The 26396-nt window shown below is 41.4% G+C and overlaps 1 protein-coding gene across 1 annotated transcript in view; it reads right to left on the bottom strand.

Annotated features, from left to right (window-relative positions):
* Positions 1 to 26396, bottom strand: part of GLI3 (GLI family zinc finger 3) — a 284837-nt gene that overhangs the window by 94862 nt on the left and 163579 nt on the right. Inside the window, exon 4 of the mRNA XM_079931031.1 lies at positions 22782 to 22887. Coding sequence (XP_079787157.1) covers positions 22782 to 22887 — 106 coding nt within the window. The remainder of the gene's footprint in view (positions 1 to 22781; positions 22888 to 26396) is intronic.

Genomic DNA, 26396 nt, shown 5'->3' with positions numbered 1-26396 from the left:
TAGTCCTGGAGGCTCTTACTATCACTTTCCGAGCCCTTAACCTTGTCCACACCTCTGGAAATATCTGCTCCATGGAACTGCCAGGGAAACTGCTAGCTGATAAGATGGTTCAGTTTCAAATCTCATTCTCATCTTCTCTGCAGGTAAAGAGTATTTCCCATGAATTTTTAACTGACCTAGGCCTTTTACAAGTTTACCATATTGGATTTCAATTTTGAAAAGCTACATGTATAACCACACAGATGAATATTTCAATGAGATGTTCATTCGATATACATTTTATTGAAAATACATTTACTAAGAATCCATTATGATTTTAGCACTTTGGGGGATTTCAAGAAACATAATATATGGTCATTTGGTCCCTGCTCTCCAAGAGTTTATAGTCAAATGGGGGGAGGCGAAGGCACACACACATAAAGTGTATAGAGAACAAGTCTTACCTGATGGGTCAAAATGCATCAACAGGAGCATTCCAGGATGCAGTCTGGTTACGTAAAACATGCAACATGAACTGTGCTACCAAGAGTAGATAAGATTTGGATAGAAGTAGCCACTGAAGGTGAAGGGACATCACTTAATGTACACGTTAATGCTAAGAGGCTGAATATTTTCTTAGAGGGAGAATTCAAGGGCTATGGTTGATTTCTTTAACAAAAAAAAAGAGAGAGAGAAAGGGAGAGAAATATTTGTTTTAATGGGGAAACATCATTTCAAGGGATCTGAGAATGACCTTCTTATTTTTTTTATTTTTTATTTTTTGCAGTACACGGGCCGCTCACTGTTGTGGCCTCTCCCGTTGTGGAGCACAGGCTCCAGATGCGCAGGCTCAGCGGCCATGGCTCACGGGCCCAGCCGCTACGCGGCATGTGGGATCTTCCCGCACCAGGGCACGAACCCGTGTCCCCTGCATCGGCAGGCGAACTCTCAACACTGCGCCACCAGGGAAGCCCAAGAGCTATACTATTTAATGTTTAATAAGAAAATATACATAAAGCCTTTAGCCGGGGACCTGTTACGTGGTAAGTTCTCAGTAAATGTTGGCCCCTGTGACCAACACGCTCATTCCTACTGCTGCTGTTGCTACTAGAGCTCTGGGTGGTCAAGGCTAAAGCCACGCTGCTTTCATTGCATCCTCGTGCATTCCTTTCCTCAGTTCTGGAGCCGGCCTGGGTTCAGCTCTCCTGACATCCTTGGTGTCATCTAGGAGGGTCCCCCCGAACCTCTTTGGACAAAGCAAAGAGATTAGTGACTTTACCTGACCATAGTAAAATGGATGGGATTTTTTTTTTCCCCCCTGAAAGTAAATTCAAGGGCATGATTATTCTGTAACTTCACTGCCATGAAAAAAGAAAACGTGGTGATGAGGGGATGAAAATTTCGAAGTCTGATTTCTCTGACATTCCTGCCAACTTTCCACTGATTCTAATAGATTGGAATTGTTTGGAATTTGATGAATTACCAATACCCCCCAAACAGCAGGCAAAATGGCAAACTAATGTCCTTTTCCAAGAAGAAAACACACTTCAAAACAGAAAGATGTTGAAACACAGCAGTGTGGAGTGACCAAGGACTGAGTCTCATGAAATTACAGCATCTAGAAAATCTCTGGGTCCTATGGCGTTTGTTCCTCAGTGTTACATTTTCTTTCTTCCCTTTCTTTTCTTTCTTTTTACTTTCTTTCTTTCCTCCTTTCCTTCTTTCTTTCTTTCCTCCTTTCCTTCCTTCTTTCTTTCTTTCTTTCCTCCTTTCTTTCTTTCTTTCTTTCTTTCCTTCAGGTGTTAACGTTTTCTGATAATATAGAATTCTATCAAACATGACACCCTCTGGTAGGATTTGAGCCACAATACCCGTCAGGTATAAGGAAAAAGGACAGTAAAGTAGTACACAAGATTCGATTAGAACTGCTGATTTAATTAACTAAACAAACAAGCCTGTGCTTGTATCATTTACCTGGAAATTTCCACCATTCAACGTCAACAGATACTTAAAACATCTCAAGAGCCCCAGGATCTAAGTGAGAAGCCTCCCAGCTGGAGGCTTCAGATACTGAGTGGACATAATTAATTAGAAACAGGAAGTTAGGTTCCACAGTTTAATCGTTGCTTCACGTTGAGTCCTCTTATAGATGGTATGGAGGACATTTATAACAAAGACAGGGTGCATCTGGAATGCTGACCCAAGGAGAGATGAGGCTTCTGTTTTAACTGATAATTTTGTAAACATTACTTCAAGAACCAGCTCGAATAAATCCTTTATCCACAGCAGTCTGGCACGTTGAGCTCAGGTGTGTCTTCCAGGACAGGAGCTGGTGTGGACTTTTTCTCTGGGACCATCATCATCATAATCCTTGTAATTATGATGATGACTGTTAACTACAGACTAGCGTGTTTACTGGGTTGTCTCTTATCATCCTTGGCCAGATGCCTCTGACTCACACTTTCCCTCATGCTTTAAATCACCCCTATTTTAAGTGATAACAGAGATGTCCATCAAGGAACTATTATTATCTAAATAGGTCTCCTCCAGAAGAAGACCCCCCAGGTTTGCCAGGGGCCTCTGGCTTAGTAAAGGTGAAAGTAAGAGGCCCTTTTAGAGTGCCACGCTCTTTCGATTTAACTGGAATTAGATCTTCTGAGACTCTACTTCATGTTGATCAAGACTTTATATCCCAGGCACGCTTCTTGATATTCTAGACTTTTAACCCTTCTTGAAATGGAACAGGACCCTATGGTCTTTGCTCCGCCCCCACAACCCATGTCCTCTGCCTGCCTTTTGTCTGTGGAAAACTTTAGCCAAAAAATAAGTTTAATCAGAGGAGTGAGAAAATGGAGAAACAAAGGAAAGCAGTCAAAGGAGACCAAATAATAATAATTTAGTCGTTAAGCGTAGTCAAGGACTTTTAGTTCCTTCTCAAGGGCTATAAAATAAAGCAAACTTTCCTTTCCACCAACCTTGCCTCTTTATTGGCTTTTGAGCGGTGAGCAGCCGGACCCCACTTTCAGTTACATACTGAGGGTGTCAAACTTTTCCAAAATAAGTTAAATATGAAAGGTGTATATCTAATGATCTAACGTCCTGGGGGAACAATTTGTCTATATCATTCCATAGGAAAGAAGCATTAAGCTCTACATAAGGACACAGCAACGTCCTAGGGTTCTTGTCATCCTGGCTTTGGAGAACTTTGCTCCAGGCAAAGGGAATAACATCATGAGAGGCTGAAGATCCGTCTGGCCACTGGAAAAGGAAGCACACAGCCTCTTGCGGCACTCTGGTCTTCCCCATGAAAGCAAGTCTTCTGACACCGCAAGTAAGGATGGATTGAACTTACTGGGAATATCTATATGATGTGTGGAAATCACCTGTTCAGATTACCCTCAGAGAACCTGCATGGGACCACAGCCTTTCTGAAGACAGCTCTTTGGGCTTTCCTTTTCTCATCTGTAAAACGTGAGGATCTGGATGAGATGATCTCCACTCCACCCACCAGGGTCAAAGTATCTTTTGGTCCTAAAATCCAACGTTTTCTATGATTCAAATCATTTGTGTCCGTCTGCCTTTGAGCAGCTGTGACAATTCATGTGACCAAGTCTGTAACTTGAATAAAGTTTAGTTTGAACATTTAGTGACACTTCACTTGAGTCTCATTTTCCTTCTTTGCTCCCTCTTCATTTTTAAAAAAGAATTTGATTGAAACATAGTTATTTACAATGTTGCGTTAGTTTCAGGTGTACAGCTGAGTCAGTTATATATATATTCTTTTTCTGATTCTTTTCCATTATAGGTTATTATAAGATATTGAGTATAGTTCCCTGTGCTATATATGGTAGGTCCTTGTTAGTTATTTATTTTATATACAGTAGTGTGTATATGTTCCCTGTGCTATATATGGTAGGTCCTTGTTAGTTATTTATTTTATATATAGTAGTGTGTATATGTTAAGCCCAAACTCCTGATTTATCCCTCCCCCTGCTCCCCTTTGGTCACCATAAGTTTGTTTTCTATGTCTTTTGCTCCCTCCTTTTTTTTCCCACATTCTATTTTTTATTTTTTAAACATCTTTATTGGAGTAGAATTGCTTTACAATGGTGTGTTAGTCGCTGCTGTATAACAAAGTGAATCAGCTATACGTATACATACATCCCCATATCTCCTCCCTCTTGCGTCTCCCTCTTTTGAATGGCATTGCCATCATCACTGCGACTGATGTCCCCCTGCCCCTGGCCACTCTGGTCTTCAACTTTGATATTTCTCCCTGGAGAAATGAAAGCGTCTGGCTTTACGCTGATTGGATTTGGATGATGATGGATGAGCAAAAATTGCGACCATGTGAACGGTTCGGTACTGAGCCTCAGCTTAAACCCTAAAGGAGCTTTACCAGTGAGTTCATGGCTATTAGATGTTTTTATATTAACAACACTTTTCCCATCCAGGTTTGTGCATTTTATCTTTATTCTTTCATATCCTGAAATTGCTTGGATAACAGAGAGGGTTTATATATTATACACACACACAGACACACACACACACACACAGACACACACACACACACACACACGTTTCTAAGAGCAGCCTGAACTTTTAGGGGAAATTGAAGAGGCTTTGTGTCAAGTACAGCTAAATCCAGCCTTTCCATATCAAACCTCTGCTAGAAAATTACTGTGCAGATGATAAGGCAGAAAGATATAATAAAAAGTGACTCTACTCAATTTACACTGCAATATTGGTATGACTGAATATTTCTCATTCAGGTGCCTGATAAAATCGCTAAACTGTATTGCAGATAAATAAAGGAGGCTTCTGTCAAGAATAAACACCATTAATCATGAAGTCTTACCCTCTGAGAGCCCGTGCTATGCATCTGCACGAATACACCAACACAACCAGCAGGCAACATATACTTCCTCGCTTTATACCCTTTCAGGCTGAAGTTGGCCTCCTTTTTCATTTCGTATGATTCAGGCAGCAAGAGCATTTTGAAAACACTCTCTTTACATTTTAACTTTACACTCTGCAACTGGGTCCTTTATTACAACATTGAGGAAACATCAGCTGGGTTCTTGGGGGAAAAAAATCCTCGACGATGAAATAATTTTTTGGTTGATTACAAACCTACACAGTCAATATATATATGATCTATACTGTATTTCATCAAAGCTAAGATGCTATTGATCTAAAGACCCAGCATTATTTTAGGAACCACTCAGAAGGATGGTTCTTCCTTATCACCTTCAATTTTTACTTTATACTTATGAAAAGAGTTCTTTCAGGCTTATTCGGACAGAGGCTTTGTCATATATCACTGCAGTACTTGCAGAAAAAGGAAAATCTAAGGCAAAGTAAGTTTATTGAGATACCTGTTGCTGTACACCTGAAACTAACAAAATGAAACTAAATTAAATTTAAAAAAAGAGATACTGGAAACTTCCTCACGACTGCCACTTCCCAGTAGCAATCGTAAAATACAACAGACTGTAAGATACATTCCAATTTCAGAGATGTTAAAAGGGGCAGAAAAGATGAACTTAGAATAGATGGCTTAAATATGGTGATAGCCACGTATTCGGTCATTCTGCCATTTGTCAAACACTTATGACGTGCCAGAGGCTGTGTTATGTGCTACCTATTTGCTCCTTCATTGAATACTTGATTCACATGGGACTGAATAATTCAACTGGGCTTGGACAGAGTAGGTAATCTGATAGCAAATACCCAAGCTGGATTCAAATCAAGTCTATAATTGTAAACACAAAGGAAAATTACTCCAAGACAAATACAAGTACGTGCATCCATGCTTAAATGCACTTATATTTTAGCATTATTGAGGCTTTTACACAACCAGGACAGTATGATTTTCCAGTGACCTTTTCACTCCAAAGGGAATTGATTTGAACATTCACAGATTCACGGGGCACACAAGGCGCCCAGTGGCCCTGTGCGCTGGTGGCCCAGGGATGTGTAAGGCATCACTAGAGAGTGTGGGGAAAAAAGCAGGAGGTACCACCAGAGTTTGTGCAAGACTCTCCCAGCAGATCTTCACAGGAGGAAAGAGGGTAGGAGAAAAAACTGGCATGTGGGCATGTACATATCAGGGCCAGGATGTTTTCATAGATTCCTCTTCTAAGGAAAAAAACCATGAACAAACCTCAACTTTCCATAACCGTGGGATGTTAGAAGGCATCTGAAAGATCATTTAATCCGATGATTTTACTTCACAGATGAAAACAAGGAGACCCAGAGAGGTCAGGGCCCGTGTTCAAGGACCCAGTGGATCTGTGGCAGAGCCGAGATGGAAATGAGTGAGGCCCACATTTATTGTGAAAACAGCTTATACAGAGGCTCATCCGAAGCCAATCGAGTTAGGTTGGAATCGAGTTAGGTTGGCATTTTCAGGAATTACACTTTGAAACCCGGAAAAAAAGCATTATCATGGGCTAATGTCACCAACATTCTATTGGGTGGAGAGGAGGAATGCTCAGAGGCGATTACTCAGCAAAGCTGTAATCCAGTCCTACTTGTAAGGGATGTTTCATTGTGTTACACAGGAAGTATTCCAACAGCTGTGTTTTGGCTCCCTGGGGGATCTGTTTTCAGAGCCCACTCCAAGGAGGAAGGGCCTCTTGTAGCCAAAAGAGGTTTAATTCCCATCTTCCAAACAAATCCTCCCCGTGTAAAGAAGCACCGTGATCCCGCAGAGTGGATGCATTTATTTGCCGAAGAGAACACAGACTCTCACAGAAAGACTGGGCCCCGCAGTACGCAGCCATTCCAACTGACACCAAGAGCTCAGTTCGAACCAGGACCAGCAAGAAGATAAAGGATCCCAAGAAACCGGAACCAGGCCCTGGCCACACGGCTCGGGACCTTCCCCAGTTCCTTAAGGAAGAGCTTCTGTGTCTATACGGGCATTCACACTGCATATAATTTTCATCACAGATTGCATGTGCAGTCATCTCTGAAAAACTCTTTGGTCCTCTTTCGGGAAGTTTCAAGTCAAAACCACTTCCAGGCACATTGTCAACAAATGGAGGTTCCCTGTACCTGCGTGTCAGAGTCAAGTTTCTCATGGGTTAAAAAATGGTTCAAAACAGGTGAACAGACCCCTTAGAGAATTCTGTTCTTAAGACAGCTGAAGTTTTTCTGGCGGTACCGCAATGCTTTCACAATACCTATCATGAAGGCATAATTCATTAAAGAATCAAATATTTAAACTATATTAGTAGAGGTTAAAAAAAACCGTAATTCGTAAGTCTGTTCACTGCCCATCTCTGTCTCAGTCATAAATTGCACTTCAGAAAACATATACGCACAAGAAAATATAACGGCTATGATTAGGATATCTGCATAATTTTCATGATTGTTGTTCGTTATTTCTACACAGACATGCATTTTGTACAAAATAATTATGAAATTCCAGATGTAGATTTAACTTGAATGGAGCTAGCGGGCTCCCTCCCACCCGGCCCAGGACAATTTATGTTACTGAATTCCGCATGAGTATATGAACCTGAACTGTCCTCTTTCAAGAGCCTGAGTCACGGTGAAGGGACTAGTACCCTCCTTCCGTGAGTTTCAAGCTAGCGATGATTCAACAGCAGCTATGTTTTTATTTTTTTCATATAATGTATTTATTTATTTTACATCTTTATTGGAGTATAATTGCTTTACCATGGTGTGTTAGTTTCTGCTTTATAACAAAGTGAATCAGTTATACATATACATATATCCCCATATCTCTTCCCTCTTACGTCTCCCTCCCACCCTCCCTATCCCACCCCTCCAGGCGGTCACAAAGCACCGAGCTGATCTCCCTGTGCCATGCGGCTGCTTCCCACTAGCTATCTATTTTACGTTTGGTAGTGTATATATGTCCATGCCACTCTCTCGCTTTGTCACAGCTTACCCTTCCCCCTCCCCATATCCTCAAGCCCATGCTCTAGTAGGTCTGTGTCTATGTTTTTAAACCAGAATGAAGCACTACTCTCTCGCTAATGAGGTTACAAAATGTCTTTAGGTCTCCGTGTTAGGGGCACTTACAAGCACTCTGCTTAGCAGAGGTCCACGGCACTTGGAAGCTGTGGACTAATCACCCAGGCCGGAATCAAATGGGCTGGAAGAATTCGGAGACTTGGCTCCGAGGAATGTAATTCATGCAGAAAAGCGCTATCAGAGCGAGGCCAGGGAAGCTCGTGGGAAGAAAGCAAAATAAACAGTTCAACAAAGAAAACAAAGACGGGCCAATAGCCTTTTCTGAAGCTTGAGTACACTGAGACTTCAGTGGGATCCCCCAGACAAAGACCTCATCAAAGAACACCCTTGCAAAGCAAACAGACCCTGAAGGACGTTTCCCTCCTGCACTGGGGGAGAAGGGACCAGACTCTAGTTTTCTGTCTTTCCAATTCAACTTCCTCTCACCTTCCTCCTCCCAGCAAACAAAGAAACACCAAACAACAATAATCAAAATAACGGAACAGTCCTATGTTTGTCTGGGTCCAAAGATGGGGGGAGGTGGGGAAGTCCAGCCAAATTAAAAATGGTGCAGTGTAATTTCTGACTGTGTTTCAGGTCACGGGAAGGCCCTCACCAGTGTACGACCCGTCTTGGTCAGAGACACACAGCCTGCTCTGCACACCCCAGAGATGGAGAGAGACCATGAAGGGCTCAAGGACTTTCACTTTGAAAAGTCTCACAAGCAGCAAGGGACATCACCACCCGGGTGCGGGTGCCTGTCGACTTGGAGAGAATCCCTCCATAGAGCTCAGTGCAGCCTTAGGCCTGAGGTTGGGCCTCTGCTTTCAGCAACCCCCATACCCCGATTCCCTGACATCTGGCAAACTCTTGAATTGGACTCTTCTTCACTCCATCCAGTAACTATTGATACATGTATCGCAGCAGCCCTGAAATCCAAAGTCTGAGTGACCGGATTTTGATCATTAAAACAAGATTAAAATACTTCAGGCTGACTTTCTTTTCTCCTCCTGACTACTTCCATGAAGAAGAGATCATGCAGTCTTTTATCAGCTAAGCTCCAGGACAGGCTGAGATGACCACGAGAAAAATGGACAGACGTCAGCACCGTGTATGCGTGTGTGTGCGCTTATATGTGTATGTGAGCATGTAAATATATATATATATATATAGTGTGTGTATATGTATATGAATATATATGTGTGTGCGCTTATATGTGTATGTGAGCATGTAAATATATATATATATAGTGTGTGTGTATATATGTATATGAATATATATGTGTGTGTGCTTATACGTGTATGTGAGCATGTAAATATATATATATAGTGTGTGTGTATATATGTATACAAATATATATATGTGTGTGTGTGCTTATATGTGTATGTGAATATATATATAGTGTGTGTATATATGTATATGAATATATATATCTGTGTGTTTTGGGGGTGTATATGTGGATCTGTGTTTATACATGTATGTGAGTGTGTGTATATATATATAGTGTGTGTGTATATATGTATATGAATATATATATGTGTGTTTTGGGGGTGTATATGTGTGTGTGTTTATATATGTATGTGAGTGTGTATATATATAGTGTGTGTATATATGTATATGAATATATATGTGTGTGTGTGTTTTGGGGGTGTATGTGTGTGTGTTTATATATGTATGTGAGTGTGTGTATATATATATATATATATATAGTGTGTGTATGTATATATGTATGTGAGTATACATATGTGTGTGTGTGTGCATAGTGAAATAACAGAAAACGCTTACGTTAAAGAAACTGAAAATGTTAATATTAACACAATCTCATATAATCCTAATTTTCATGTGTTATAGCCCAGGTAAATACAGTAGGAAAAACCTTTAAAAATCAGAGACCTCTTTAGAAGTCTGACTGCCTTTTGTCCTGATTTAACCTTTGAATCTGTTTCTGAAAACTTTCACGGGTGTGCACAGTTTATGTTGAAAACCATGTATGCTAGGAAGATGGGGATTTTGTTCATGGGGGAGTCACAGATCTCTTTGAATAGAGGCAAGAAGCATTTTAGGAAGCTAGCAATGCTTTCTTTGGACCCTGTCTTCAAAATGTAAATCATATTCAAGCAACAGCGTTTGGTGATTTGTTTTGCAAATCATTTGGCAGGTCATTTAACCGTCAGTACATCTCTTTTCCCACCTTACATAATAAAGATACTGTTCACTTCTGGTGAGCTTGGCAATATTTGAATACTATTTGAATGTATTTGGAAGATGGTGATTCTCTAGTTAGTGCTAAACTCATTCTAGGTAGTAGAAGACACACATGAACCTTGTCAGGCCCTGGGAATTATTTAAGGCACTGAGTTAATATAACTCCCTCAGGCAGAAGCTCTTACTACTTAGGAATGACTGGGGCCTGGGGGGTGGGTGGGCGGTGTCAGGTTCCTTAGGAACTATTCACAGGTACCCACTAGCAACCAGCGCTGAGGGACCCTCACAGGTGAACTTGTAAAAGAATGCCTTCAACTGCCTGCCGCTCATTCATTTTGGTATTAATGAATTAGATTTTCAGATGGAGGCTAAGTTCCTATTTCCTATAACAGTCCCAATGGCAAAATTTTTAATGAAATTATAATCTCTCTGTAGTTGGATAAGAAAGTTTTAAATATCTATAACTCATAAACATGTGGGATGTTTCATTACCCAGAAAATTAGTGGTTGAATACTAGAAAATCTATAGCTTTGGATTAGAGATCCTTATTTTTTTTCTTTACTGGAAAGGTACAGTCAGCCCTCTGTATCTGGGGTTTCACATCCATGGGTTTCAACCAACCATGGATAGAAAATATTTGGGGAAAAAAAATTTCTGTAAAGTTCCAGAAAGCAAAACTTGGAAACTGCAGCATGCTGGCAACTGTTTATGTTAACACTTACACTGTATTAGGTATTATAAGTAATCTAGAGATGATGTGAAGTTTATGGGAGGATGTGCATAGGTTATGCTAATACCATACCGTTTTATATAAGGGGCTTAAGCATCCTTAGATTTTGGTATCCAGCGGGGGTCCTGGAACCAATTCCCCACGGATACAAAGGGAGGACTGTACTCTCATGCCCTAAGGCAGTTCCTGCCACTTCCTACCCTTCTGAGTTCAATTTCCCTAGCTGTGTGGAGGGAGAGAGAGAGAGACAGGGAGACAAACAGAGACCGTGGGAGAGGAGAGATGGAGGTGAAGGGTATAGATCTCTCATTACACTTGACGTTTATCAACACCAGTGTTACAAACATTGATACAGTGTCACCAGTTCCGCTGGGTTAAAGCAGGAGGTAAACATGGGACCAATGCACCATTTAACTGGTTAATTTTTACTGCAATGTCACGATGCCCATTACTGTTCCGATATGCCTCTGACAAAGATCACATCGGAACTAAAAATGGTCCATATATTTATTTCAAATTTATTTTCAATACTGTTATCTAATGCATGTTCTGCAACACATCACTACCCTTGGACTCAGAGGATGAGTCTGAAAACACTTACCTCTTGCTCTTTCCTTTTAGTATGCTTAGCTGGCTAGGATCACCAAAGATGCAAAAATCTAGCTAATTTGTTACTTAGAATTCAAAAAGTTAGCAGGCAGGTTCCTGGAAACAAATCTGCGAACATTGTAATTTTTTTTTTTTTTTTCTGTATGAATTTCACTGGGGGCAGGGGTGGAGATGCAGCAATAACAAAAAGAAATGAGTGACAGGCAGCCCTGTGTCCCCAGCCTTTGTTCCCCTGGGGAAGGGTCTGAAATGAACTCAGCCTGCTGAGCGGCTATAGGAAATGGCATGTCTTTGTTTAGGTTTGGAAAAAGCAGGTTCTGTTACCTAAGTGAGGGAGGGATGGACACAGAGGAAGAGCTGCAGGCAGCTTGGGTTTGGGTGGTATTTATCACCTAAAAACTAACCGGAAAGTGCCTTCCCATTGGGACAAATTCTGTGAAAGTTCAATTTTCTCCAATGCATACTTTGAAAACTAAATACAACGATGGCAGTAAATTTCTGTTTTCTTTGAAGCCAGGCTTAACATGAGTGGAAGCATTGTACACAAAGAAAAAAGTCTGTTACAGTCTAGTGCCCCCCAGGCCCCTGCAACAGGCTGGACGGCAGGCTCTATAGAGCTGGCAGCTTCTGGTTCAGTGGCCGTGAATACCTTCAGTCAATATCTGCTCCCGGCCGGACTGCTGAGCCCAGCACAAAGAACACAGGAATTTATCCAAGAAGCTGGCTCTCAGACTCTCTGAATATGCACTATAATTAGGGCCTGCTTTCTCTGTAACCAATGACCGAATTCAATATTTCAGTCATTAGAAATACTGTAAGACAAAACTATTCTACATAGGATGGATAAACAACAAGGTCCTACTGTAGAGCACAGGGAACTATATTCAATATCCTGAGATAAACCATAATGGAAAAGAATATGAAAAAGAATGCATATATATGTACAACTGAACCACTTTGCTGTACAGCAGAAATTAACACACTGTACATCAACTATACTTCAATAATTTTTTTTAAAGAAAGGACTATTGCAAAACAGAAAAAAGTAGTATGCCCTTGGAGTACCATTTATTTTCCTCATGTTCATTTCTTAATGCAAAGTAAAGTGTGGGTGGGTTCATCTGCATTGATACCGCCAGCTCATCAAAATTTTTAAAGTTTAGGAATTGAAACTCACCAATATTTTCATACTTAGACTGGGAACTGTGGATGTACGTGGTCTACGGTAGTGCTTGAAAATGAGGCAGACTTTACATTTTTTCAGTTGATCATAAGAAATGATACCCAAACAATAAGACTTATTTTCTTTTTTGTGAACTGATACAATATGCAACAAGAAATGTTGGGAATAGCAGTGGGAAAGCCTGAACGTCGAAAATATGGTGCATGGCATCACTTATAAAAAAAAGAAAAATAAGGCAGAGAAAGCGGGTAGTGAGGCTAGAAAGGGGGTGTTATTTTAGATCAGGCCTTGGGAAAGTTTGTATTTTAGACTTTGCGGGCCATGTCTTTTATCTCAGCCGCTCATCTCTGCCCTTGATTGCTAAAGCTGCCATAGACAATAGTAAGTAAGCGGCAGTCACTAGATTCCAATAAGACAAGCCATGGGCCGAATTTGGCTCACAGGCCATAGTTTGTCAATCCCTGTTCATTAGATGGTTCTTCATTGAAGACCTCTCTGATGAGGAGATGCCTGTGCAGGGAATTGTATGAAGTAAGGGAGCAAGCCATGGACATCTTAGGGAAGAAGGTTCCAGGCAGATACACGTTATGATCTCATCCAACATGGCTTACATTTTATAGGGTACACGGCTGTAATCGCTGACCATTATTTATCCATGTTTTCATATGGTCTTCTCAAATGCTAATGTTTTTTTTCAATATTCTACCAAGTGGATGAACCACAATTCACCCAATACTCCATGTAGCTGGATATATAAATGTCCAGCTGTTGGGGGTTACAAGTTCTACAGTAGCAAACCTTGATGTGTATCTAATTCTGTTTTGTTTTGCTACAGACAAGGCTTCTTCCAGCTCTTCTCCTCACTGCCATGTTCCTATCTTAGAATTCTGCAGAAGACGATGACAGCCAGTGACACTGAAAATTTCCTATCAGGTATTGTTAGAACTATTTGGGCTCATCCAGTAAGCGTAAACTAGAGCACCAAAGGCCCCAGTGTTCGTTTTCACGAGCAGAGGATGAAAGTCAAGTGCAAGGAGTGTAGTGTTTGATGTCTAGGTTTAAATAATGGCACAACCATTAACTTCTCTGTGTCAAGGTTTCCATATCTTGGAAAGGAGGCTAGTGATAATAACTCCATCCTAGGGCTGAATATTCTAAGTACTACGTGAGATAGTTTTGTAAAGTTTCTAAAATTGTGCCCACAGTAAGTAGTCAAAAATGTCAGTTATGGGGGCTTCCCTGGTGGCGCAGTGGTTGAGGGTCCGCCTGCCGATGCAGGGGACACGGGTTCGTGCCCCGGTCCGGGAAGATCCCACATGCCGCGGAGCGGCTGGGCCCGTGAGCCATGGCCGCTGAGGCTGCGCGTCCGGAGCCTGTGCTCCGCAACGGGAGAGGCCACGGCAGTGAGAGGCCCGCGTACCGCAAAAAAAAAACAAAAAGTCAGTTATGGCCATTATTGTATTTTTTATGTGAATGGTCTTGTCATTTCTTTTTCCCCCTTATATTTGGAATTTTGGTATTCATATTACATTATCAATTAAAGACTGATAATTTCATTAATTTTATTTCCACGTGAGGGGCCTGAGAAGCAGCCATTAAGTTCAATGGTACCTAGTCACATAAGGTGACCTCAGACCTTCACAACCAGTAACTAATTTAATATCAGGGAATTCACTTGGCAGTGGAGAGCATCTGACACTGCAGTAGGTATTTATATTAACATCATCTTCAGAAGGAATCAAGTTTTTGATTTTGAGTCCTCAGTGTGCTAGCTTTGTTGGCATGAGGTGACACGCTCTACCAAAGTAAACCAAGAAAAACAAAAGAAAGAGGATGGCAGTCATCCTGCACTGGCCTAAAAAAGGAGAGCCCATTATCACCATGGAAAACAATATTTATCCAGGAGCCACTCTGCAAAGGCACGGGCTCAGCCTAGCAAATGCAAAGACATACACAGGTGGTCTGTGCCCCCAAGAGATGTGATTATAACCTAGTTCATTTTCTTTTCTTCTCTTTTCTCTTCTTTTTTCTTTTCTTATTTTGGAGGGTGGAGGTGAGTGTTACAAAACGTTAGCTACGGTATTTGCTGTATAGGCCTACCTGGGAGATATTATGGGTCCCAGATCATAATAAAGGAAATAATGATCATAATAAAGGAAATAAAGCGCATCACATGAATTTTTGGTTTCCTAGTGCACATAAAAGTTATGTTTCCAGTATAATGTAGTCTATTCCGTGTGCAATAGCATTATGTCTAAGAAAAAGCCAATGTGCATGGCTTCATTAAAAAATATTTTATTGCTAAAAAATGCTAACTATCAGTGAGCAAATGCCGTTGGAAAGATGTATCCATAGACTTGCTCAGTACAGGGTTTCCAGAAACCTCCAATGTGTAAAAAACTTAAATACCTGCAAAGCACAATAAAAAAAGGTATGCCCGAAATCTGATATGTCATCACACTTTATCAGTCTCAATAACGTTTACGGTAGAGCACAAACACGGGGGAAAAGGACTTGCCTGTGTTAATTTTAAATTGTACTATTAAAATATTCCAAACAAGTTATGCCCCCAAATACAAACACAAGGTTTTGCTCAATCTCTACATTTTTTTTTTTAACATCTTTATTGGGGTATAATTGCTTTACAATGGTGTGTTAGTTTCTGCTTTATAACAAAGTGAATCAGTCATACATAAACATATGTTCCCATATGTCTTCCCTGTTGCGTCTCCCTCCCTCCCACCCTCCCCATCCCACCCCTCCAGGCTGTCACAAAGCACCGAGCCAATATCCCTGTGCCATGCGGCTGCTTCCCACTAGCTATCTACCTCACTGCGTTTGTTAGTGTGTATATGCCCATGACTCTCTCTCGCTCTGTCACAGCTCACCCTTCCCCCTCCCCATATCCTCAAGTCCGTTCTCTAAGAGGTCTGCGTCTTTATTCCTGCTTTACCCCTAGGTTCTTCATGACATTTTTTTCTTAAATTCCATATATATGTGTTAGCATACGGTATTTGTCTTTTTCCTTCTGACTTACTTCACTCTGTATGACAGACTCTAGGTCTATCCACCTCATTACAAATAGCTCAATTTCGTTTCTTTTTATGGCTGAGTAATATTCCATTGTATATATGTGCCACATCTTCTTTATCCATTCATCCGATGACGGGCACGAGGAAAACATAGGCAGAACACTCTATGACATAAATCAAAGCAAGATCCTTTCTGACCCACCTCCTAGAGTAATGGAAATAAAAAAAAAATAAACAAATGGGACCTAATGAAACTTCAAAGCTTTTGCACAGCAAAGGAAACCATAAACAAGACCAAAAGACAACCCTCAGAATGGGAGAAAATATTTGCAAATGAAGCAACCGACAAAGGATTAATCTCCAAAATTTACAAGCAGCTCATGCAGCTCAATAACAAGAAAACAACCCAATCCAAACATGGGCAGAAGACCTAAATAGACATTTCTCCAAAGAAGATATACAGACTGCCAACAAACACATGAAAGAATGCTCAACATCATTAATCATTAGAGAAATGCAAATCAAAACTACAATGAGATATCATCTCACACCAGTCAGAATGGCCATCATCAAAAAATCTAGAAACAATAAATGCTGGAGAGGGTGTGGAGAAAAGGGAACACTCTTGCACTGCTGGTGGGAATGTGAATTGGTTCAGCCACTATGGAGAACAGTATGGAGGTTCCTTAAAAAACTACAAATAGAACTACCATATGACCCAGCAATCCCACTACTGGGCATATACCCTGAGAAAACCAAAATTCAAAAAGAGTCATGTACCAAAATGTTCATTGCAGCTCTATTTACAATCTCTACATTTTTACTGGAGGCTTTCCCTGTGAATGAAAATAATGAAATCACTATTACGTATTAGGAGCCCATCACCAAGTTTTAAGTAGATGGCTAGGTTGAAGGCTGCTTTTGAATGATTATTAGATGAATTCCCACTAAGCAACTCACACAAGGTGCTGAATCCAGGGAGGGAGGAGAGGACGGAGGGAAACTGAGTAGTAGTTCTGGTCATCCACTTCCACTTTCTTTCTCTAAGCTTTTACCATAATACTCTATCTTTTCCTAGCGCTTCCTCTGTCTGGAAAGAAATGTATTTATTCTTACTCCAAACTTGCTACTGGTCTCCCTGCTCGGAACCCTAAAAGGCAGTCATAACCATGGTGGCGGCGGGGGGAGCCTCATTTATTTCCAAATCCCTCTCTCTCCCAGCTCATATTAATGATCTACCGTGTCCTGTCCTCTCCCCAGGGGCCAGGAAGTGGACCACTTTTAGTGGGAGAAGCAGCTCTTCACACTTTGGTGAGATAATTCCAGTGAGTCAGGCAGCCTTGGAAAGAGGCACGTTGACTCAACTCAGAGAAGAAAGAGCTGCTGAGTAGAAGAGAACACGAGTACTCATTTCCCCCAGGAGAGAAGAGATGAAGCTGATTTTGTAAAATGAATTAGTTAAGCGGATGGTGAAGTGCGACAGACTGTCAGAGTGCTGGCTTGGGATGCAGCGCTGCTCGCATCCACAGCACGAGACAAGGGTAGCTCTCAGCTCCACTGTCAAGATCTGTGGGGCTCGAATTATTGTAATCAGTTAGTAACTGAGGCTGATCCTGCTTTTAAAAATTAATTGCCAAGCTCAGCAGAAGCAGACGGACAGTCCGCAATTCATATTGGTCCATAAATGGGGAAACTTGGGCTCAAAAAACCTGTATGGAAAAGATCGATATTTTGGGGACTTTCCTGGCGGTCCAGTGGTTAAGACTCTGTGCTTCCACTGCATGGGGGCACGGGTTCGATCCCTGGTCAGGGAACTAAGATCCTGCGCGTCGTGCAGTGTGGCCAAAAGACAAAACAAAACAAACAAAAAAATTACTTTCAAAAGTAAGCGTGCTTAAATGCATTCTAACACTAAAGCAAAGAAAAAAAAAAGCACACACTCAAAATGCAAGAGAAAGAGCGCTTTCTTCATTAATGTGAAAGTAGTCACTTGAAGATACAACTGTTTCTAGTGGAGAGGGATGTAATATTCCCATGGTCTAAATTTCCAAGTAGAATTTTATTTTATTTTATTTTTAAAATTTATCTATTTTATTTTATTTTTTTCAACATCTTTATTGAAGTATAATTGCTTTACAATTGTGTGTGAGTTTCTGCTTTATAACAAAGTGAATCAGCTATACGTATACATACATCCCCATATCTCCTCCCTCTTGCGTATACATATATCCCCATATCTCCTCCCTCTTGCGTATACATACATCCCCATATCTCCTCCCTCTTGCCTATCCCACCCTCCCTATCCCACCCCTCTAGGTGGTCACAAAGCACAGAGTTGATCTCCCTGTGCTATGCGGCTGCTTCCCACCAGCTATCTATTTTACGTTTGGTAGTGTATATATGTCCATGCCACTCTCTCACGTCGTCCCAGCTTACCCTTCCCCCTCCCCATGTCCTCAAGTCCATTCTCTATGTCTGCGTCTCCAAGTGGAATTTTAAAACAAGTAGTAATCCTTAGCCTAGAGAACACCATCAATTTCCGTAGGTTACAACGATAGCTCCTGGAGTTATGCAACCCCACAGCCCTGATGGAAACAGTGCAGAGCAGGAAGCAGAGAGAAGACCAAGAAGTAGAAATAACCACATGAAATTTCTGCCTTGACCATGTGGCTACAGGTTCAGGTTCTATCATTAACGCTCCAAACGATCTCAGCAACGTCATAAAATATACTCATTGATATTTTTCTAAAACATTGTACTTTTTCCTACATGGCTTAATAAAACATGGACTCTGTGGTCAAAGCAAATGATTTGAGAGAGAACAAGACACTCCAATTAGCTGTTGAACGTAAGTTCTGGTGAATTCCGTGGAGAATAACTTTCAGAAGAAAAGGGAACATTCCCCATATCCAGTGTTTCTTAATTTTCAAACTACTTGAATTAAATAAACATAAGGCAGGAATCATACATTTTTCTGACAACCTTTACATGACAACTCAGGGAAAGATGACACTGACATTCCACGTCCCCCTTAGAAATCCCACATCTGAATTCATGATTTCGAATTAAGAAAGGAAATCCTAATACATTCTAACATTATTTCCAGTACTGTATTGGTAACAATTTAAATGTCTATACTCTGTCTAACACTGCCTGACCATACACTCTGGAGAACACTGTGACAGTAAATCGGGTAAGCTAAAGGCATTCCATTTAACAAACTGGGCTCTTTAACACACACTGACGCATTTCCGTACATATTTATAAGGCTTGGTGGTTATTATTAGGCTGTAATTGCAGTTGTTCTAACACCTAATAAGCCATGGTTGGAAAAACAAAGGCAGGTTAATTTGTGATTTCCTGTACTCATTCAGAGGCAAATTAAGTGTCAAACAGCTAATACAGAGCATATTTCATTTTCTGAGATTCTAATTTAATTCTGCACCATATCATTGACGCCTTAATACAGGCTGGTTTATCTAAAAAGAGGAGCAATTTACAAACCTCTTTCAATAGAATCATTAATGATAGGATACGATAGCGTAATTATCGCAGTGTCTGCCATCCTTCTAAACAGGGACCTGTTGGCATTTCCATCATCAACACACATCCTGTTTCAGGAGACTTACAATTTAATTGTTGAAGTTGACACCACAAGAACAATCCTGTGCACGAAACAATGAGAATATCCCCAGATGTTGTCTACTTATAATTAAAAATATTTATTCTAAAAACTCCGTAAGCTCACTTGATCTCATTTTCTAGAAGCTAATTATAAAACAAGCATTTTGGAATTCAGCTTCTAGATAAAATCATTTTATTTTTCCAGGCTACTGCTTTAGCCCCTTGGCAAAGATGCGCTTTTAAGATTTTAGTAACCAAGCTATATTTGCCTAGATTACCCTCCACGCCTAAAATGACCTTGAAGGTCTACTGAGCATGCTTTACTGAGTGCCTGGCCGAGGGTTAGGCAATGCCTGCAAATCTAGCAGGGGCAGTGACCGCTGAACAATAACTGACCAGGCAAGAGGATTTGGCTGCGATAAAGGCACACAAGGTTCTCTGAGGAACAGCCTCTGGGACAGCCAGCAGAAGTGATTTTGAATTAGCCCTTGAGGGTGAGGAGTTTGACCAGTGTTTGCCAAGCAGGGAGGGGAGACCACTGAGGGTGATACAGACAGAATGTCACATTATAAGGCACAGAGGTGAGACTGACCCTAGCTTCCCAGAGCCTACTCCAAAAGCTCAGTGTCTCCACCCAGGACCCCGCTACGCCGAGCAGTCCCAGGAGACCACGAAGCACGTGCTCAGCACGCCCTGTGCCCAGCAATGACACTCCCCTAGCACCTCCAGAGCGTGTGTTGGGAGGCTCAGGACTATCTACAAGCCGTACATCATGAATCTTTGGTAACTAAACATTTAGGCAGCTAGAGAACAATTCAGTCAATTGCTCCAAAATTATCCTAAAGCTTGGCTGAAAAAGCAGGAAGGACGACCATCCCTCGGGATCTGAAGGGCACTGGTTCCACAGCCCTCACGGATACCAAAATCCGTGGATCCTCAAATCCCTTATATTAAATGGCACAGTGTTTGCGTGTAACCTATGAACATCCTCCTGGATACTTTAAATCACCTCCAGATTACTTATAATACCTAATACAATGGAAATGCTCTGAAAATAGTTGCCAGTGTGCTGCAAATTCGAGTTCTGCTTTTTGGAACCTTCTGGAATTTTCTTCTCCAATATTTTCAATCCAAGGTTGGTTGAACCCTCAGATGCAGAACCGGAAGACACAAAGGGTTGACTATATTAAAATCTATAAAAATCCCCGCTCAGCAGTCCTGTAGAAAGTGCAGCCCTCTCCCCTAGGATTCTCCAAACTTGACCTGCCTTATCCTGTGGTGTTTTTATCTCTAGCGAGCTAATTCTTTGGATACAGCAATTAGGGCCTAGAACATACAGTGTGATCTATACGAGGGCTTGCTGTTCTTACATTCTGCCAAAGAACCAAGACTTGAGATTTTTACTGATAAATTCATATTTGAATTGAATTACAAGGCAAACCATAATGAATGCAGAGGAACTAGTTTATTCTATCATATAAACTCACTTTTTGAAATTTCTCTGTAAGATGAACTTTTAAGAGTGAAGCACTCTGAAATCCCATAGAAAATCTGATTTAAATTACTTCAGCACTTCAGAGACTGGAGTCTGGGAGAAATCATCTGCATCTCCCAGGCCCGGTGGGCCCTTGCTGGCTCTGTACCACAGGGCAGATCCTCGTCTGAGACCCTTGTGGTCCCATCTGTACTGCAAAACTTTGGTAGAACAGGATGAATTCCATAGCAGGTTTCGGCCTGAAATTATAATTTCCTTCCCTTTGTATTAGGGGGCTTTCAATTGGCATCTTGGTTTTATTTGAGTGTATTTTTAGCAGGCTTTAGAAGACTGTAAATACTTACTTGTGTTCTAGTGAAAAGTTGAAGAATAAAGTCACAAGTTTCTGCATTCTCTCTCCCTAAATATCCACTTCTCCTTTAATGCTTATAGAAATCTGAACACAGATTTATGACTTACCTCCAGGCAAATCTGCTCTGAAATTACAATTCAGTAATGGGAGATAGATCCAGAAAACTGTGGATAAAATATTATATGTGTACTTGGGCATATAGTTAGGGTTGTTAATATCAATTAATTCTGTTCACAGAGGAGGACTTGTTTTAAAACAACTTCATTTTTCTTTGGCGTATATGTAATTACACAGCTATAACTAAGAGCCATGGAGATGCAATCTACCATCCAAATAACTAGCAGTATTCTTCAAAGTATTGTTGGGGCTTTTCTAACTTTACTGTCTCAGAATGAAGGGTGATTACCAGATATGACTAAATGTAAAATCAAGGCCATTCATAACGGTCAGCGGCTCCTGAAGATTGACTCCCCTTGTTGTAGTATATATCAGGTTTCTGGACAATACTGCAAACGAAGACCATTTTAGTTTAGGTGAGGGCTATCCTGACTACCTGATCATCTTTCCCCCCTAACCTGAGTAAGATCACATTAATTTCCAGGATATTTTCTTCTTCCTTTTTTTCTTTTTTAATTTTTATTTTATATTGGAGCCTAGTTAATTAACAACGTTGTGTTAGTTTCAGGAGTACAGCAAAGTGATTCAGTTATACATATACATGTACCTATTCTTTTTAAAATTCTTTTCGCATTTAGGTTATTACAGAATATTGAGCAGAGTTCTCTGTGCTATACAGTAGGTCCTTGTTGGTTATCTATTTTAAATATAGGAGCGTGTATACGTCAATCCCAAACTCCCAATTTATCCCTCCCCTGCACCTTTCCCCTTTGGTAAGCATAAGTTTGTTTCCTAGGTCTGTGAGCCTGTTTCTGTTTTGTAAATAAGTTCGTTTGTATCATTTTTTTTAGCCTCATATATGATATCTGGCTTTTCTTCTTCCTTTTCTAATGTATGTTATCACCCCCATTCTCTCCTTTTATCTTTGTGTAAACTATGTGCTCGATCACATTTGCCATTTTGTTTGGGTGACGTTCCCATCAATCAAGTGACCGTTGGTGTACACACCACAGGGGCTATGAAAATTTACCATGAACATTTCATTACGATGCATCCTCATCCCTGGAACAGGACCTTCCCGTAACAGAAATTGGAGCATGAAAAACTTCACACCTGCTCTCGACCAAATACATATCCTGAGTGGTAACCTTCCATTAGGCCCAATTTTTTTTTTTTTTTTAGGCCCAATTTTTTAATTTAGTATTTATAGCCCACGGAACACATGTCAGCAAAACTATATAAGAAATACCTGCCAGCCACCTAGTGTGACAGGCATTCTTCAGGAAGCAGCGGGGATTTGCTTCAGTGAGTCCAGGAACATACAGGCTTGCTGTATTTCAAAAGTAAATCTTAGACTTCTATCACATCTTCAAAGACCAGTAGCTGTGCTGGTAACAAAAATCCTGAGATGGTGAAAGCCAGAATTTTGTGCTGTTTCTTTGACGGGTAAAGTGGTAATACTTACACGTGCAATGGAGGGATCGGAGACGGATCGTAATGGTAACGGCCCTCATGGTGTCTTGCATCGATTGGTACGGGAGGATGGAATGCAGGAAAGAGATGAGGAGGGTCTGAAAAAGAAAGAAAGTACAGCCTGTATAAATGGAACCCTCTGAAATGGAATGCCAATCCATGAAACCACACTGCTAACACAGTCTTCACAACTGATGCCGAATCTACCTGAAGAATGTGTGGGAGAATTCTTTACAGCTCAGAACCAAGCAGATACTAATACCAGCACCCGAGGCAGTAAAGCCTCTGGATGCAACTTGGACGCAAGCAGGAAAGCAAGAAAGAGAAACAACACGTGCTTCTACCCTGCGAGAGGCCGGCCAGAGGGCAAGGGCCGCCACAAAGCCAAGAGGAACAGACTCCAAGATGCTTTTTTATTTTTAATTTTTATTTTTGGCCTCACCATGCGGCTTGTGGGATCGTAGCTCCCCAGCCAGGGATTGAACCCCGGGCCCTCGGCAGTGAAAGCACAGAGTCCTAACCACTGGACCGCCAGGGAATTCCCCACTTTTTAATTTTAAAATGACACTGTCAAGAGAGTTTCAGACAAAGACGTAATATCACTACTAGCTTTCATTTCTCCCATACCCATGATGCTTTGTAAGGAAAAGAGTCATGTTCAAAAGTCCCTGCTAGGACAGGAGTAAAGACGCAGGTGTAGAAAATGGACTTGAGGACACAGGGAGGGGGAAGGGTAAGCTGGGACGAAGTGAGAGAGTGGCATGGACATATATACACTACCAAATGTAAAACAGATAGCTGGTGGGAAGCAGCCGCGTAGCACAGGGAGATCAGTTCCATGCTCTGTGACCACCTAGAGGGGTGGGACAGGGAGGGTGGGAGAGAGATGCAAGAGGGAGGAGATATGGGGACATATGTATATGTATAGCTGACTCACTATGTTATAAAGCAGAAACTAACACACCATTGTAAAGCAATTATACTCCAATAAAGATGTTAAATAAAAAAACGAAAGTCCCTGCGAGAATCCATGGCACGTGTACACACACACACACACACACACACACACACACACACACACACACACACACACACACACACACTTTTTTTTGTTTGTTTTGTTTTGCGGTACGCAGGCCTGTCACTGTTGTGGCCCCTCCCGTTGCGGAGCAGAGGCTCCGCACGCGCAGGGGCTCAGCGGCCATGGCTCACGGGCCCAGCCGCTCCGCGGCATATGGGATCCTCCCGGACCGGGGCACGAACCCGCGTCCCCTGCATCGGCAGGCGGACTCTCAACCACTGCGCCACCAGGGAAGCCCTATATGGCGTTTTGAGGGACTTTGTGACAACCATGTCAGAGTTGGAAGATATTTTCACCTCTTTACTTCCTGGCTCTTGGCTGTATGCTGTGTGATTAAATTCTCTGCAACAGATAAGTGGGTGTTAACTGTATCTGCTCTTCTCTATGTGGGTGCAGCTGTGAATTAAGAAGAAGCACAAATCCAGATTTTTCATACACACCAGGGCTCAAAATGTGTGAATTGATTCTACATTCAATATATGCCTCATATATCCAGGAAATAACAGTCATTATTTTTTATATGAGTATTTATAATAACATTGCAAAGATTATATGCATAGGGGGTGAAAACCAGGCACATAATTCAATAAAATCAAAAGCATGTACCCAAGCAGTATAAATCTTTACCCCAAGGAAAACTACAAGACTATTACAGATATTTAAAGGCATTGCCATCCTTTTATTTTTAAGAAATTAACAGGATTTAAATTCACTGTCGCTCTCACTCTCTCTCACCCTCTCTCTTTCTTTCAGAATGAGAGAGAAAATGACCAAGCATTGAAAAAATATTTAAGAGAAAAGGGTTAGGGTTAGGGTTAGGAATTCCTGGGGCATTTAGTAGTCATTTCTCACTGTTGAGTGCGCTTTGTGAGTTTGAAAGTTAATTCTGAATGAAAGCATGCGATGCATCTTGCGGCACTGTTTACTCGAAGTGTTTATTTATGTCCCAAGGAAATTTATGAATACCATATTCTGGAATCAGGTTAAATAGAGAGCCAAAAAATATGGATACGATCTGATTTCATCAAAGACATCTGATTTTAGTTTAAGCATTTTTATTTCTATTTGTTTCCTTCTCGATTTGGTTGAAAATAACTACAATTACTATTGGTCTCCTGGACCAACAAAGTCTGTGCAAACAATTACACCTCATGTCAGTTATCAGTGGAAATCACACCTCTTAAGCCGCTTTCTGGTAAACGCAACGGAACAGCCCTCTTCCAATTCAAGACACGCTTGACCACAGCTTAACAGTAAAAACGAAGAATAAAAAGCAGGACGAGCATGTCCTTTAACATATGTGGCATCACACGACATTAATCCCAACACACCTCTCAAAAAAAGAAAATGCTTGCCACTCCTCAAACATGGAGTGCTTCCCTTGCATCTCAGCTGGTCGTTTCTATGCGGAAGATCGCAGTATATTCCATCACGAGCCCAAGAAGCTGTCCAAGAAAACCCACAGGACGAGAACAGGCCCGTGTCGCCAGCAGCCGCCATAATTACCCACCTCCCGGTTTATTATTTACACATGAGCAGCACAGCTGCAGAGCATCGTAACTCAGGGGTATGTGTAATAAGTCACCGCACCGCAGCCATCTCCTGCTCTGGCCCTTGACAAAACACCACATGATGACTTTTCCAAAGTCGGGCAAAAACTGCTGAAGCAGAAGGAAGTGCCGCTAAACCTGGCTCCCTCCTATTTATCATACAATTTCCTGACTGATGGTTCCACAAACCAGCTGCTAAGTGCTGTGTACTCTGCTGTCAGCAAACTAACGGGCTAAATGGAAGACAGGGAGAATAATGTGCAGAACTGGGGGAATCAATTTTACTGAAGGAATTAACACTCTGCCAGGTGGGGGAAGTCTGGGGAGCAGTGGGAAGCAGTCAACTGTCCATGCTTTGGGCGGCAAAGATGATTTATTACAGACTCGCAAGAGGTTTGACTATTGGACCAAATTCCTCTTAGACTAAACGGAGATTTGCAGAGTGCCTATTATCCTAGGCACGAGTGGAAGAGTCTTTAAACCCCATAAATATGTAACTGGCTTGACACATGTTTAAACTGAAATGCATAGTAACAATATTTGTGCTGGGTATAGTTGTCAGTATTCGACTTCACACTGGCTGTCGTCAGGCTGTGAGGTGAGCCTCTCATTAGGAATGAGAGGCATTGATTTTTAGGTCTCCTCACAACAGCCTGGGTTGATCATAAAACCTGTGGCCAGGAAAAGACACTGGGAGGTTTATCTTCAGTTGCTGCATCCTTCTCCCAAGAAATAGTTTTAATATCCTCAGGCTATGAGATCTCTCGGAGGCCATTCTGGGAAACTGTCTTTTAAGGTTTCAAATTTACATACAAAAATTGTAGATTAAAAAAGAGAGATCAAAGTCCCCTCCGTTTGTGCCCTGAAGGAATAATTCACCTAATGATATTTGAGTGGCCTGAAAGTGCCCAGGAAACAGTGCAGGAAGACCCACAAGAGTAAACTGCCCAGGGCATAAATTCTCCTGGCTTATTTA

Source organism: Stenella coeruleoalba (assembly GCF_951394435.1).
Source record: "Stenella coeruleoalba genome assembly, chromosome: 9".
Lineage (NCBI taxonomy): Eukaryota > Metazoa > Chordata > Mammalia > Artiodactyla > Delphinidae > Stenella > Stenella coeruleoalba.
Note: the sequence above shows the minus strand (reverse complement) of the source record. Positions and strands in the feature narration are given on the sequence as shown.